The sequence below is a fragment of the Leopardus geoffroyi genome, chromosome D1 (genome assembly GCF_018350155.1).
Source record: "Leopardus geoffroyi isolate Oge1 chromosome D1, O.geoffroyi_Oge1_pat1.0, whole genome shotgun sequence".
NCBI classification, from domain to species: Eukaryota; Metazoa; Chordata; class Mammalia; order Carnivora; family Felidae; genus Leopardus; species Leopardus geoffroyi.
In genome coordinates, this window is record NC_059329.1 from 104,531,848 (window position 1) to 104,547,233 (window position 15,386).

General features: G+C 40.8%; 1 protein-coding gene across 3 annotated transcripts; it reads left to right on the forward strand.

The window, feature by feature from the left end:
* The first annotated feature begins 506 nt into the window (after positions 1-506).
* Positions 507-15,033, forward strand: LOC123601748 (membrane-spanning 4-domains subfamily A member 3-like). Of its 3 annotated transcripts, none has more exons than XM_045485357.1 (7): positions 716-1,021; positions 6,078-6,249; positions 6,898-7,032; positions 9,495-9,551; positions 11,467-11,625; positions 13,867-13,968; positions 14,592-15,033. In XM_045485357.1, the coding sequence occupies exons 2-7, from the start codon at positions 6,094-6,096 to the stop codon at positions 14,619-14,621; spliced, it is 639 nt and encodes a 212-aa protein (XP_045341313.1). In that variant the 5' UTR covers positions 716-1,021; positions 6,078-6,093; the 3' UTR covers positions 14,622-15,033. The 3 variants fall into 3 exon arrangements, with proteins under 3 accessions (XP_045341315.1, XP_045341313.1, XP_045341314.1); XM_045485358.1 differs by having other exon boundaries at positions 718-988; XM_045485359.1 differs by lacking the exon at positions 6,898-7,032 and having other exon boundaries at positions 507-1,021.
* Positions 15,034-15,386: the final 353 nt, after the last annotated feature.

Sequence of the window (15,386 nt, forward strand, 5' to 3'; positions counted from 1 at the left end):
TTTATTTATTTTGAGAGAGAGAGAGCAAGTGAGGGAGGGGCAGAGAGAGAAAGGGAGAGAGAGAGAGAGAGAGAGAGAGAGAAAGAATCCCAAGCAGGCTCAGCATTGTCAGCACAGAGCCAGATGTGAGGCTCAAACGCACAAACCATGAGATCATGACCTGAGCTGACCTCAGATGCTTATCCGACTGAGCCACCCAGGCACCCCAGGAGGCATCATTATTTACAAACCACACTGGGAGTAGCAGGCATGATCCTGACCTCACCCTACCCAGAGCTTGAGGTTTGCACACAGCTTGGCTGGGCACTGGATCCGGTTAGGAAAGCTGGTTAACGTTTCTATGCCGCAGTTTTGTCTTCTGTGAGATTGGGTTACCCGTTGTACCTCGGCCTGGAGTCACTGTGAGGCTGAAGTGAGTTAATTCGCGCAGGGCATTTAGAGTGACGACTGGTACGCAGCAATCATTCAATGCCATTAAACTACAATTTGCCTAATTTTTGTATCTTTGACGTTGGCAGACGAACCAGCCTGTCTAAGCCTGTGAGAATTGAACGTAAGGATGTGTGTGACCACCCTCCCTCCTCCAGACGCTGCTCTTACTATCTGACTTCGTTCTTTTCTTACTGGGCAAGTGACTGTTCGACACCCCCCATCCCACAACGCTTTCCCACCCATCTCCCTGTACTTCCTGCTTGCATTTCTTGGTCCAACCATATGTTAAGCAATGTCACAGGGCCAGCAGACAGTTACTCCTGCTGCCAGTTTCCTAATCAACGGCAAGCCTTGGGGACGCGCATTGAAAGCAGAGTCGTCCCAGGTGCCTGTGTGGTTGGCACACTCTTCAGTCAGCCAGCACCACATTTTCACCGACTCCTCTAGAGTGTTGTCTCAGGCAAAGGTACATTAAGCCTGAGTCCAAAGAGGCTGCAGTTTTCCAGAAAGGACACCGTCGCCGTCATTACTGAGCGTCTCCTACTCGGCTTCAGAGGCAAGACGTCTTCCAACGCTTGAAGCCTCCAAGGTAAACCCTACAGATTCGCTCTTCAGAGAAAGCCCCCTTTTTTCTTGTCTCCTGGGTGCCACCCAGGAGAGTCAGTGGGCCGTGAGGATGTCTGCAGAGTGTTCTGGTTGGTTGTCACGTAGAGATTTGGAACTTTCAGCTGCGAGCATGGCTTCCCCTTAGAGTCTGATTGTTCCTCTGGTGTTCAAAATGTTAGACATAATTGTCTAGTTATTTCTTTGGAAAGACACGGGCATGGACACCACCTACACACACACATACACACACACACACACACACACACACACACACACACCTCTTAGATATATATAATCCAAGTGGCTGCCTCCAAATTCGGCTGCCGGCTGTGGGAATGAGGGATGGTCTGGACGCATCTGAAGTAAGGATTTAGGAAATGAGTTTCTGCATGAGCTCAGAGGGACGGTAACGATACTCTGAAAGCCAGATTGCCAGGTTCGGGTCTCCAGCTCCTGAAATTGCTGGCCTTGTGGGTTTTGGCAAATTACTTAAGTCTTCTGGTGTTCCACTTTCTCGCCTGCAAAATGGAAAGGATCATAGTAGCAGTACCTATTTATATGGATGTGTGAGACATATGGTGGTTAAATGGGTAAAGCATTTAGTGCAATGCCTGACACACACTAAAAGCCAGATAGGTGAACTTAATGGGTTCTCAGGAAATCTACACTTCTCCCATTAAAAAAAAAAAAGCTCAATTGACCACATTATTGAACATAGTTTATTTTGTCTGAAGCCTGAAAATTCTCCCTGATATGTATAGTTATTTTATTTTTATTTATTTATTCTTTAATGTTTATTTACCTTTGAGAGAGAGAGAGAGAGAGAGAGCAGGGGAGGGGCAGAGAGAGACTGAGACACAGGATCTGAAGCAGGCTCCAGGCTCTGGGCCGTCAGCCCAGAGCACAACATGGGGCTTGAACCCATGAACGATGAGAGCATGACCTGAGCTGAAGTCAGAGGCTTAACCGACTGAGCCACACAGGCACCCCATTTATAGTTATTTTAAAAAAATCAAGAGGTACCTGGGTGGCTGAGTTGGTTAAGCATCTGACTCTTGGTTTCAGCCTAGGTCATGATTTCATGGTTCATGAGTTCAAGCCCCACATTTGGGCTTAGCGCAAACAGCACGAGCCTGCTTGGGATTCTCTCCCCCCGCCCCTCCCATCTCTGCCCCTCCTCTGCTTGTGCTCTCTCTCTCAAAATAAATAAATAAACAAAATAACAAAATAAAAAAGTCAAATTAAGTGATGTGGTTAGAGGGGTGCCTGGGTGGCTCAGTCAATTAAGCATCTGACTCTTGAATTTGGCTCAGGTCATGACCCTGTGGTGTGTGGGTTTGAGCCCTGCATTGGGCTCTGCGTTCTTGGTGTGCAGCCTGTGTGGGATTCTTGCTCTCTCCTCTCTCTCTGATTCTCCCCCACTCAAGCTTTCTCTCTCTCTCAAGAAAAATAAATAAATAACCTTAAAAAAATAAATGATAGATTTCCTCCTTCCAGAACTACTCGGGAGTTTCTCTGTATGAGAGGCTCCAATCCTCACAAACATATTTCACATTATCATTCATAAGGCATGGCTACATCAAGCTGGACCGAAAGTTCATTTATTTATTAAGCATGTATTTGCTGAGTGCGCAGCATGTGACAGACACAGATCTAGGCCCTGGGGTTACCAGGATGGGAAGACATCAGATACAGGTGAACATCCAGTCAGTTGAGGTTCAGGCACGTAAGTAGTAGGAAAAGGGAAGCAGAGGGCAGGGCGTTCTGAGGTAATAAAGGGGAGGCTTCCTCCAGACCCGGCCAGGACTCAAGATGGCTTCCCTCAGGAAAGTGTGGCATGTGGACTGAGAGTCAGTCTGGAAGAAGAGCAGAAATTTTCTAGGTGGAGCTTGAGGGAAAACGTGTTTCAGGAAGAGAGGAATAATACTGAGAAGGAGAGTTGAAGACTTTTGAGAACTTGATGCTTGGGGGGCATTAAAAGAAATGAAACATGGCTGGACAGAGCTGTGAGATAGGGAGGGGGAGGCGTGAAGCTAGACTAACAGGCAAGCAGGTATCTGATCATGAACGAGCACTGCTCTCCACATTAATACATTTTAGCGAGGTAGATATCTTATGTAAAATATGGTTGTATTTCCCAGGGCATGTGGTTGGCTGTCAGTGAAGCATGCAACTCTTGATCTTGAGGTTGTGAATCTGGGCCCCGTGTTGGGTGTGGAGATCACTTAAAAAAGAATAAAATCTTTAAAAGAATGTACATATATACATATTTCCCAATGGATAAATGTTAAGCCTGAGCTTTGCAAGGTGATGTTCAACATAGATGAGAGAGGGATTTGAGGGAATGAAAAAAATTTTGTTTTATGTTTGTTTATTTTTGAGAGTGAGAGAGACAGAGCACGAGCAGGGGAGGGGCGGAGGGAGAGGAAGACACAGAATCCAAAGCAGGCTCCAGGCTCTGAGTTGTCAGCAAGAGCCTGATGTGGGGCTCGAACTCATGGATCTCGAGATCATGACCTGAGCTGAAGTCAGACGCTAAACCGACTGAGCCACCCAGGTGGCCCTGTTTGGCCATTCTTATTATTATACATCCTGACCAGGATTACATTAGGTATTCATTAAAATAGACTTTGCTGTCAACTTTTTGATATTTCCTCCTTCTTGGATTCCGTGCATAGTATTGAACATGGAAGGTAAGGGTTCCTTGTCATTCTGTATTTATCAGTGTTTAAACAGAGCGTGTACCTAAATGCTAGCATGGAACTCAGTATTGGCAGGACATTTTGATGAGAGGTAAAATAGCAATTTTCAATGTGATAAAGTTAAAGATAGAATGTGTTCTGACTTTCACCTTCCTAGTGCCTTTGTGAATAAATAAGCATGACACATACCCTTTATGATAGAGAACTGGAAAGGTAAACCTTATCCTGAAAGGAAGCAGCATGGATCTAATCTGATAAAAGTGAGTGAAATTATTAGAATAATAGATCTGCCGTACAATTTGCAACAAAAAGTAGAAATTAAGAAACCATTCTAAACTCAAAGTCAATAGTTTTGGCAGAATTCAGCAGTATATAATGGGTTTGTAGTTAATCTCTTTTTTCTTTAAAAAAAAAAAAAAGCTTTTTTAAGCTTATTTATTTATTTTGAGAGAGACAGAGAGCAAGTGGAGTAGGGGTAGAGAGAATCCCAAGCAGGCTCTGCACTGTCAGCACAGAGCCCGATGTGGGGCTTGAACTCATAAACTGTGAGATTGTGACCTGAGCCAAAATCAAGAGTCAGACGCTTAACCGACTGAGCCACCCAGGTGCCCCTGTGGTTAATCTCCTACTGTCCACCTCATCGGTTATAAAAGCAGAGAAGCATTTTGCAATCACTTTGTGTTGGAGAAGCCTGTTATCAGTTATTTTACCAGCAAAAATGGGTTTATTCAGGAAGAGTAGAGAATTGCAATTTGGGACAAGCAAGCTAACACAAAATCATATGTGAGTGCAGACAACAAAGAGAAGGAACTGCTCTTTTACAGAGGGAAAGAGGGGAATTAGGAGTTACTGTTATACACAAAAAGTCCCTTGCAGCAGACTGGGACTTGGAAATAGAGTAGCTTTTAGTTGTGACAGCCTCTTGTTGGCTGGGCTGCTCTTCTCTGGGATAGTAAAGTGGAAGGTGCCAAGTGCTTCTCTTCCTGTTGGGTCTGCAACTGAGGAGGAGGGACAGGGCACGAGAAGCCCCTGTTGTGGCGTCCTGACTCCATCTGAAACAAGTTTCCCTTTATCAGTTTTCCCACTAGGAAGTTATATTGCTCACGATTGAACATACTGTGTGTGTGTATATATATATATATATATATTTTTTTTTTTAATTTTGTTTAGTTTATTTATTTATTCTGAGAGGGAGAGAGAGAGAGAGAGAGAGAGAGAGAGAGAGAGAATCCCAAGTCACTGAAAGTGCAGAGCTTGATGTGGGGCTTGAACTCATGAACCATGAGATGGTGATCTGAGCTGAAACCGAGTCAGACGTTTAACCAACTGAGCCACTCAGGCGCCCCCAGTGTATATTTTAGCGACACATCTTTTTTAGGTGTAATGATTCAGGTGGTTGTTTGGTGAACCTTATATACAATACTTTGAGTCTTTTTTTTTTTTTTTTTTTGCCACAAGGCAGAGTATGAGTTAAAGTTAACATTTACCAACTGTCTATTAGGTTAGGGACTTCAGACCTTATCAAAGTTGCCTCTTGCCATGTTAATATGAAATTAAAATTATTTTCATTTTACATATGTGAACACTGAGGCTCCCATTACTAGATCACACAGCTAATAAGTGGCCAAATTTGGATTTAGATTCGTCTCTTCCACGGTGCTTAAACTCCTTCCGCTGTACCGAACGGTGACCCAGAACGGTATCTTCCATATAGTACTATATAGCATAACGATTAAAAAATGTTCGACCTTAAAGTAGAATGTCCCTAATAGAGCTGAACTCAGTTATGAGCTGTGTTAAGTGTGGGTAAGTTATCTGACCTCTCTATGCCTCAATTTTTTCATCTTTAAAATCGGAATAATAATATCGCAACATAGATTGTTGGGAGGATTAAATATGTTAACACGATCACAACAACCAGACAGTAGCTGGCATGTAGTAGCAACTCAATAAATTATACTTCTTGTTATTATAGGGAGCTGACCAAAGTCATTTTCCTCAACCAAGAGATCAACTCTCAGTGAAACCATCTGTCTGGTTGTCCAGGATTGATTTGAAGAAAGAGGGGCTATGTAATGTACACATACATATAAAAATGAGAAAGGAATCACACTTCACTGCTTCAAAGTTATGTGAGGCACTCAGACTTACTACAGTAGTTTGATGGTGTCTACTACTCCAAGACAAAATGAAATTCAACAATGTAAATTGATGCTCCATTTGTGGAGAGTCATTTTGATGTATGGACGGAAATGAACCCTTCTGTTGCACTCAAAAAAATTGTAGCTGGTGGGGAAAGGGAAAACATCAAACCTTTGGATTTCTTTTCTGTGATAGCCATCAATAACCCCAGATGGCCTCCCGAGGAGATGAGAATGCAGAACTGGAGGCAGACTCAGCAGGTGGTACCCCAGCGAGCCAGGTGGAACCAGAGGTGGTGAATAACTCTGTCTACCAGCCCATTAATGGATCACAAAATCACCAGAAGGAGAAGCTACAGGCCCTTGGGGTAGGTCATCTTTAGTTTACAAATTGGTTTAAGACAGAAGAAAATAAATAGCATGTGGAAAACCTTGTCTATCCTCATCAGGAGAGATTTCTGAATTATTCATCACTAAGTCAATAATGTTGCTTCTTTAAGAAAAGACTGGGACCCATTTTAGACCTGGGGAGTAGGAACTGTCCAGTCAGCATTGGAGAATGGACTCCAGTCTGACCACCACCTCGGGAGGCTGAGTTCTTATGAATGCCTTCCGTATTTTAGATCTAAAAATTGGATTGACAAAAGCTTGGATGAACTGCTGTTTAATGTCTGAGTGCCTTCATCATACTATGGCCCCAAGGTGTGCTAGGAAGATATTTGACCCCGTTTGTGTTGCCAGCCATATTGCCTCTATTTTTCTACCACTGTCTGGAAGGAGTTTGTGAGAATGGACAGGAGGAGGGAGAGACGTGGTGATGAAGGGCTGCCATTGGGATCGGTGGGAATGGCATAGAACGAAAACCTCCCAGAATAAGGCCTTGCCCAGTTAAGCTTGACATTGTCATCATTTCCAGCAATGATATCTCCTTTCTGAAGAAAATTCAAATGGTCTCTTCTCCATGGACACTAGTACATGACCATTATGCTTTTTTTTTTCTTTTTTCCTTCTTATAGGCCGTCCAGATCCTGAATGGAGCAACAATTCTGGCTCTGGGTGTTTTTCTAGGTTCCTTACAAAGCATATTTCGTCTCTTCCGCCCGTTTTTCTTGGTCTTCTACACAGGCTACCCAGTATGGGGTGCTGTTTTTGTGCGTATTCATGTTCCCCTGACCCTAGATCATTTCTTAGATACCACTGCTAGAAATGTGTTAGATAACTAAAGTGTTGTTTTTAGGTTGTTTGGAGATTGCATGCTGTGGGTTTGATTTGTAATTCCTTACACAACTTTTAAAAACAAGGTGCCTTCTTGAGTGAGAGAAATCATATTTGCTGAGTACAAATTAAGTCTCAAACATTAACTTGATGTATTCATGCATTAAATCCAGCTATTACATTTATGGATGCTAAGAAAATCAAATGAAAAATGAGTATTGGTGAATTGTCTTGTGCAGTCAAGAGAGTCCTGGTTTGGGAGATAAGAGATTTGCCTGCTGATTACAGTCTGGAAATCAGAAGACTGATTTCCCCTATTTGAGTCAAAACAGAAACAATAAAATAGGCTTTGGTTCTAGGTGGTTTTAAAATTTATTTGAATAAATAAATTTGTTATTTGATTATCAACTACCTGATGTTTTCTTTTTAAAAAGGTAATTAGTTGGAACTATTTGCTAATCAGACACTAATTTTTTTGTTTTTTTTTTTTTTTCTTGTCTATTCTGGTGTTAGACCTTTGAGAATTTATAAGTGTTCGGTCTCAGACTACCATGAAATCCAAGATGGGCAAGTTTAGTTGAAAATAGTAAATGGAACATGTAATTGGCAAATGAAGAAGATATAAATTTATAGCAAATCTGGGGCTCTAATTTATTCATGAGTTTAGTTTTTCAGAATCATCGACCTTCAGATCTTCTTTAAAACAAAATTGCTCATAATTTGGCAACAATCTCATATGCTGACAAAAGATGACATTCAGTTTCTGGATGCAGTATAAAACACGTAATTTGGATTTAACATTTCTGAAATTTTTAGATAGTTCCTACTATCATTTTGATGAAATACTTGGAGCCTGAATTTTTCTAGAAAACCTGAAGTACACATTTTCTCTGCATAATGAATCCTGACTATCTAAATGGAAAACTTCCATATTGTAGAACAGAGGATGGTGAAGTGTTTCAGTTATTCCATCAGGAAAGAGTTTTCTTTTCTCAGAAAGCTGGGGTCAGTACGTTGGGAAAATGTGGTCAGGAAGCCAGAGCTCATTCTTTGAAAGCATCCTCAGCATGAAGGTTCAAATCTGACCATTGGATTCCCATCGCTGGAAGCTTTGCCCCGGCTCTGTCTATCGCTGATGGAGTAAAGTCTAAGAGCCATGACATTATCTGGCCTTACCTGCAACTACACCCGTCTCCCTCCCCTTCCCTCTGTATACGGGCCCTGCTGTTTATTGACCATGTGATTCCTTCTATGAACCAATCTTCCTCTTACCCATCCTTATTGACCTTTGAGAAAAATATCTAAGCTCTTACCCTTTAGTTTCTTCAGTAAGATAGTAGAAATAACATGGGGGCCCTCTTTTTGGGCCATTTTTAAATGGGGAAAAAATACATAAAAACCTTAGCTATTGTTAATAATACAAGTGCTTTAGGTGTGCCGGGCCAATTTCCAAGACCTCATCATGTATCATTTCATTCCATCCCCATATAGCTATAAGGTCAGTAATATTAACATGGGGATATGCACATCTCTATTTTACAGAAAAAGAAAGTAGGCAAAAACTGAGCCTAGGTGACTGAATGAATACAAGCTGAAGATAGGGTCAGGGTGCATATGCTCTCGACCATAAAGCTCTAGTGACCCTGAACTTTCTCGTGACAACCATCTTGTTATTTGACGTGGAATCCGAAGCCTGTTCCTTTGTGTTCAGGCAGAATATTCGAGAATTGAATCTATGGAGCCAGCTCTTGCTCTCCATGATTTTGGCAACTTTGCCCTCAAACCATAGGCGTGGCTCGGCAAATTGTTGTAAGAATTTGTGGGGTATAAAACAGCATGAAATTTTGAGAAAGCCATCAACTTGTAGAGAATTCACTTTATAAAATTAGAGTCATGAAAATAATAGCTTATCAAAATAATCATTTAAAATGAGTGGGTATAGCAATGTAGACAGACTTGCTGAAGTTCTTTCAGAACATCTAATCCAATAAATCAAACCCTCATCTGAAGCTTGAGTCAGAATATGAGAATGACGTTATATATGCATGTGTATGTAAATAAATATTATTTACATTTAATATAAGTATAAGCATAAAGATAATTATATCGCATTACATATATGTCTTTATCTTATGTTTTTAAAGTATGCACGCTCATATAATGTATAAAAACAGATGTAATAAAATATCACATGTTTGCTCAAAATTTTAATTAATTTAAAATTTTATTCATACGAAATGATGAGCAACATCAAGTATAATTCTCTGTGATAGAGTGTGAATTTTAGAAAGAAATTTTATGCAACCATTGCTAGATATCTACTAATTGACGGAGGACAAAATGAAAATGGTTGAGACTTAATGTTCTCTTATCTGTTTCATTTCCTGTGTTTAAACAGTTTATTGTTTCAGGATCCTTGTCTGTTGCAGCTGGGAGAAAGCCCACAAAAAGGTTGGTAAGTGGCAGTCTTCCTGTATTCCTATGATTGTGGAACTAGAAATAAGTTACCCATTAATAACAAGAGAGTAGAGGTTGGTGAATTCAACTGAGACACCGAGTCTTGTGTAATGCACAAGAAAATTCTCTTAAGGCATTCAGATGGTAAATTATCAGAAAATCATGGAGATTGTGAATGATTCCTGGGATGGTTACTTTGAATATTTGATGAATCTGAAGCTCAGAAAAAGGCTTCTTGATTTTTGTGTGTTGTGAAACTTGACTAATTCTAACTACTTTGAGTGTACCCTTTCCCACCACTAAGTCCACACCCAAAAGCCAAAAGTTCTATTCCTTTAGTGATTCCTTATACACTTCATAAGTCCCTGTTATGTGTTCTCACTAAATCATCTCTCTGCCAGCTACACGCCTTTCCTAGCTCATTCACTGTGCCTTCTCCATGGATGGCCACCTTGAACACCAATCCCTTTTCTTTTACCTTTATTCTCTGTTGATGACCTTGCTCCCTATTCTGAGAAACCCAAGCCCTTAGAAAAGAACATTCAGATGCCCTCTCTAACATCCACTTCACAGAACAGGTCTGAACCAATTCGTTTTTTATTCTAACTTCTTACCGTAGGTGACTCTGATTTTCTTCAAAGCTGTCATCCCTATTTGAATACTAGATTCTGTTCCTTTTTTTCCCACCTGAGTGCATCACTCCAAATGTCTTTCTGCTAGATTTTTTCAATCAGCCTATCAGCATCCAGTTACTAATCTAAGCAGAAAAAAAATACCTTGACCTTATTTTCTCCTGATAGCTATGGGCACAATTTGCTTTTCCTTCTGTAGTTAAACTCCTCAAAGGAATTATCTACACTCTGTCTCCAGTTCCAATCTACCCAGTAAGGGCTTTATTTTCCAATAAGGCTTTATTTTCTTCCCTACCTATCGAGTAAGAACTTCCAATCTACCCAGGAAGGGCATTGTTTTATAATAAGGCTTTATTTTCTTCCCTGTTACATCTTTGTAAACACTCTCCTTAAGATCACTACTGATTTCTCTGTTGGCAACGCAGAGATCAATTCCCGGTCCTCATCTAACTTGATTCATGGGCAGCATTTAGTACGCAGTGGATCACTCATTCCTTCTTCCAATAATTTCTTCATTTAGCTTCTAGATCACTTCCATTAGCTGGTTTCCTCTTGTCTTTTCAGTGTCCCCTTCTCAATCTCCTTTCCTTTGCTTCTCTCTGACCTTCAAAAGTTGGGGTGCCCCAGAACTCGATTCCTTGTTACCTGCCCTACTCACTCCTTTGGTGACCTCATCCATGCTCCTGGCTTCAAGTGACATTGCATGCCCACAACCCTGAAATAAGCACTTCCAGCCTAGATCTCCCTCTGGGCAACAGGCTGGTGGATCTCATTGCTTCCACTTAAGAGTTCTAAAATCTCCCAAACTCTATCCTAATCTTCCTCCTCCAACCTTCTCCCTCCATTTCCTCCCCATATCAGCTGATGGGCACTCCCTCCTTCCAGATTCCCAGGCCCAAACCCTGAGGATTATCCCTGACTTCTCTTTCTTTGACAATCTTGAATCCAATTGATTCACACATCCTGTTGGCCCTATGTTCAAGCTAAATCTGACTTTGACTGTTTCTCATCCAGTCAGACACCATCTTTCTTAACCGGGTTCCTTGCTTCTACCGCTGGCCCTGTCTACACTAGTCCTGCTTGAGACCTCAGTGCTCCCATTAATCTAACTGCATTGCCCCTTTGCTCAAAATTCTCCAGGGACTCTATATTTTCCTCAGAGTAAGAACCAAAGTTCTTCTTAAGACCTGCAGGTCTTAGATGGGGGTTTAAATGAATTGCTACCAAAGGAAGGAAGCATATGCTTCCTATATTAATTGAAAATTCCTGTTCTTTTTTTAGGTGGAACACAATTTTGGAATGAATATTGCCAGCGCTACCGTTGCTCTAGTTGGGTTTGTTTTGGTCTCGATCAATTTAGCAGTTAATAAGTATTCTCTCAAGGAATGTCCGTCTTCACAGTCACTGGACTTATGCATTTGCATGGACGTCTTATCAAACGTATGTTTTCAAAAATTATGTTTAATTATAAAATATTCCAAATGATCTCAAATGTACAGAAGAATATCATATCGGGTATCATGCTACCTTGATTTGAATCTGGGCTTTGCCACTTATTAGCTCTACAATGAAGGGTGAATTAGATAGTGTTTCAATGTGCTCATCTTTTTTTTATTATTATTAGTTTTTGAGAGAGAGAGAGAGAGAGAGAGAGACAGAGTATGAGTAGGGGAGGAGCAGAGAGAGAGGGAGACACAGAATCTGAAGCAGGGTCCAGGCTCTGAGCTGTCAGCACAGAGCCGGATGCGGAGCTTGAACCCACAAACTGTGAGATCATGACCCGAGCTGAAGCCGGATGCCTAACAGACCGAGCCACCCAGGCGCCCCAATTTGCTCATCTTTGATATGAGGACGGTAATAGTATCAATCTCACAGGGTTGATGTGAGGGTTAAACAAGTTCATATTTGATGAGCAATTAAAACAGTGCACATTGGGGCGCCTGGGTGGCTCAGTTGGTTGAGCGTCCGACTTCGGCTCAGGTCATGATCTCGCGGTCCATGAGTTTGAGCCCCACATCGGGCTCTGTGCTGACAGCTCGGAGCCTGGAGCTTGCTTCTGATTCTGTGTCTCCTTCTCTCTCTGCCCCTCCCCTGCTCACACTCTGTCTCTCTCTCTCAAAAATAAGTAAACATTAAAAAAAAAAAAAAAAAAAAAAAACTCAGTGCACATTGTGTTATAATATTAGTATTTATTGCTGCTGCTACTATTACACTCCCCAGAGAGATTAAATGAAATTTTTAAAATTTCATATCTTACTTAATAAAACTGACTTGGGAGATTTACAGTGTTCTCTGTGACCTGGGATTTTTGAATCATGAGTCACCGAAGTTTGGAATGTGATACTTCAAGTTGGAATTTTGGGGGTATATTATTTTTAAAGGGAAGCTCCCTAAGAAACTTTTCAAATGATGTTGTTGTTTGCGTTAGATATTCTCCCTCTTCTGAGGTCAATTTAGAATTAAGGTTTTCCTTTAAATTTGACTTTTTTCTCCGTGATGACCTATTTGATGACCTATTTTTACTGCCTGACTCCCAGTCCTCCTGTTTGCTGGCAAAGAAGTTTGTGCCTCATTTTTTTTCTTTCTGAAATGTATTGTTAATTATCTAAGTTTATATTTCTATGGGTCTGGGTTTTTCGTTGTTGTTGTTGTTGTTGTTTTCAGGTGGGTGTTGTAGTATTTTCCTTCTGGAGCAATCTTGTGTTTGCTTCTCCTTCGAGGTGCCTCAGTGATAATAGCATGATCGCTAGTCTAGTAATTTTGTGTTTAATATTTCAGTTTAGTGTTTAGTTTCTAGGGATGGCATAGACACATAAACCTTCTAATAAAATCCCATTAATGAAATGGTGGGGGGTCATTTTTGTCCATTGTTCTGAACTACCTACTCGTTTCTTTAGTTGGCTATGACTCAGATTCCTAGACGTTAGCAAGAATATCAGAATTTTGCCTTTACAGCCTCTTCAGCTGTGACCACGTCATGTGGTTGATAAAAAATGCAATGTATCTCTCTCTCCAGGTAAATTTTTTCCATTTATCTATTTATTATTTACTTATTTTTAAAAATTTTTTTAACGTTTATTTATTTTTGAGACAGAGAGAGACAGAGCATGAACAGGGGAGGGTCAGAGAGAGAGGGAGACACAGAATCTGAAACAGGCTCCGGGCTCCGAGCTGTCAGCACAGAGCCCGATGTGGGGCTCGAACCCACAGACCACGAGATCATGACCTGGGCTGAAGTCAGACGCTCAACCGACTGAGCCACCCAGGCGCCCCATTATTTACTTATTTTTAAAGTTTATTTATTTATTTTGAGAGAGAGAGAGAGAGGGTACGCAGGGGAGAGGCAGAGAGAGAGAGGGAGAGAGAGAATCCCAACCAGGGCAATGCTGTCAGCAGAGAGTCCGACATGGGGCTTGATCCCACGAACCGTGAGATCATGACCTGAGCCAAAATCAAGAGTCAGACACTTAACCAACTGAGCCCCCCAGGCCCCAGTTTCTATGTTTTTAGGTTGATGAGGTGTCTCTTAAAGAATGTTGGTGTGTGCCTGTGTCTTAAACCTAATCTATGGTTCACTTTGTTCTGTTTTAAGGGAGGGAGATGTTATATTTGGTTTCTTGATAACATGTTTTCCCTCTGAATGTTTGTACTATGTGTCATATGAGGCATCATATCTCCTAGGGCATCATGTCTCTAATGCTCATCCTTACCTTGCTGGAATTATGCATCAGCATCTCTGTTTCAGCCATGTGGTGTGCAGAAAACGCATGTAATTCCAGAGAGGTGAGTTTGTTTCCATGACTAATAATTCACATGGTCTGCTAAGGTTTAAGGTTCTCTCCGACTTCCAGAGTTGAAAAGATATACTTTTATGTAGTAAGGATTTGTGGGGTTCCTGGAGTTAGAGATGGTATGAAAGTGAGGGATGGAATGAAGGCTGGAAAAGGATTCTGATGTGAAAATCTAACCGGAAACAATATATTTAAAATAATATTCAATACATTTATAACATCACAGTATGATCTTATAGTAATATAATTAGTGTGCTAATAAATGACAATATCAATAATAATACAGTTACTACAATATAATAATATAATAATAATATTTAACATATTTTTATACAGATATAATTAAGTTCAATAATTTCCATGTAACCTGTCAGTTTCTAACTGTATACCCAGGAAAAACCATGAATTCTTTCTAGATTTTAGGTAACTCACCTATAAGATGAAAACATTTTCATTGTCTTCTGACATTTGTTGTGAGGACTATGTATATAAAACTTTAGCATAGTAGTAATCAGCGAACACATATTATTGACGATAATCATGATGATTAAGGAAGGGATGGAAGGAGAGGGAGATGATGATCCTTTTCTTGGAAACTGATATTTTATTTTCCAGGCGATTTCCTCACCTGGTAATTCTGTGTAAGCAGAAATGCCTCCTGATGAAACTAAATCTGAGAGCAAGGAAGTTCAACCTCAACTCTCCAATGAGTCAGAGCTTCATCAAAGACCTCAGGAAGACAGGAGCCTCCTCTCTTTACGGCACGAAGCATGAGAGACTTGAATATCTGACTCAACTTTTTTGTTTTTGTAAATTCTGTGCTCACCACTCCAAAGTTGTTCCCATAATCTTTCTTCTTACCCACCTACTCCATTGCCTTACAAGGTTTAAAGGAAGCAGGCAGAATAATTCCCGTTTTATGAATTCTCTCTAAATCCAACTCCCAACCACCCATTGAGAAGGAAAACGAGTCAGATGTTTTTTGCATTGCAGAAAAATGCTTCTTGACTTTAGCTGACGTCAGCATTGTAAAACTTCAAATAAAAAATCATCATTATCATCGTTAAGATCATTTTTTCTCACATTTGAGGGGGGTAGGGTCATGTCTCAGAGGTTTTATTTCGGTCAGCTTCTGAGATTCCCACAAGCCCTGATACGTAAACAATGGTGTCAATCGGGGACTTTGAGAGCAATATCAATCCACATTTGTTCTTCAAAGGATGGCGAGAAACTGTAAAACGAAGAAATAAGGAATAAGGGCTTTAGATCCTTACAGATCTGGGTTTAAATTGTGATACCGTCACTTGTTACCTGTGTGAAGTTGAGCAAGTTACTTAAGCTCCCTGACCTGTTTTTCCTCATCCATAAAATAGGTGTAATATCAATGGACTACCTCATCGGTTGTTATAA

Excerpts from the sequence above, each read along its gene's own strand:
- LOC123601748 (XM_045485357.1), top strand. The coding sequence starts at position 6,094 with ATGGCCTCCCGAGGAGATGAGAATGCAGAACTGGAGGCAGACTCAGCA. Across the intron at positions 6,250-6,897 it reads AGAAGCTACAGGCCCTTGGG|GCCGTCCAGATCCTGAATGG; the intron begins GTAGGTCATCTT and ends TCCTTCTTATAG. Across the intron at positions 11,626-13,866 it reads GCATGGACGTCTTATCAAAC|GGCATCATGTCTCTAATGCT; the intron begins GTATGTTTTCAA and ends CATATCTCCTAG.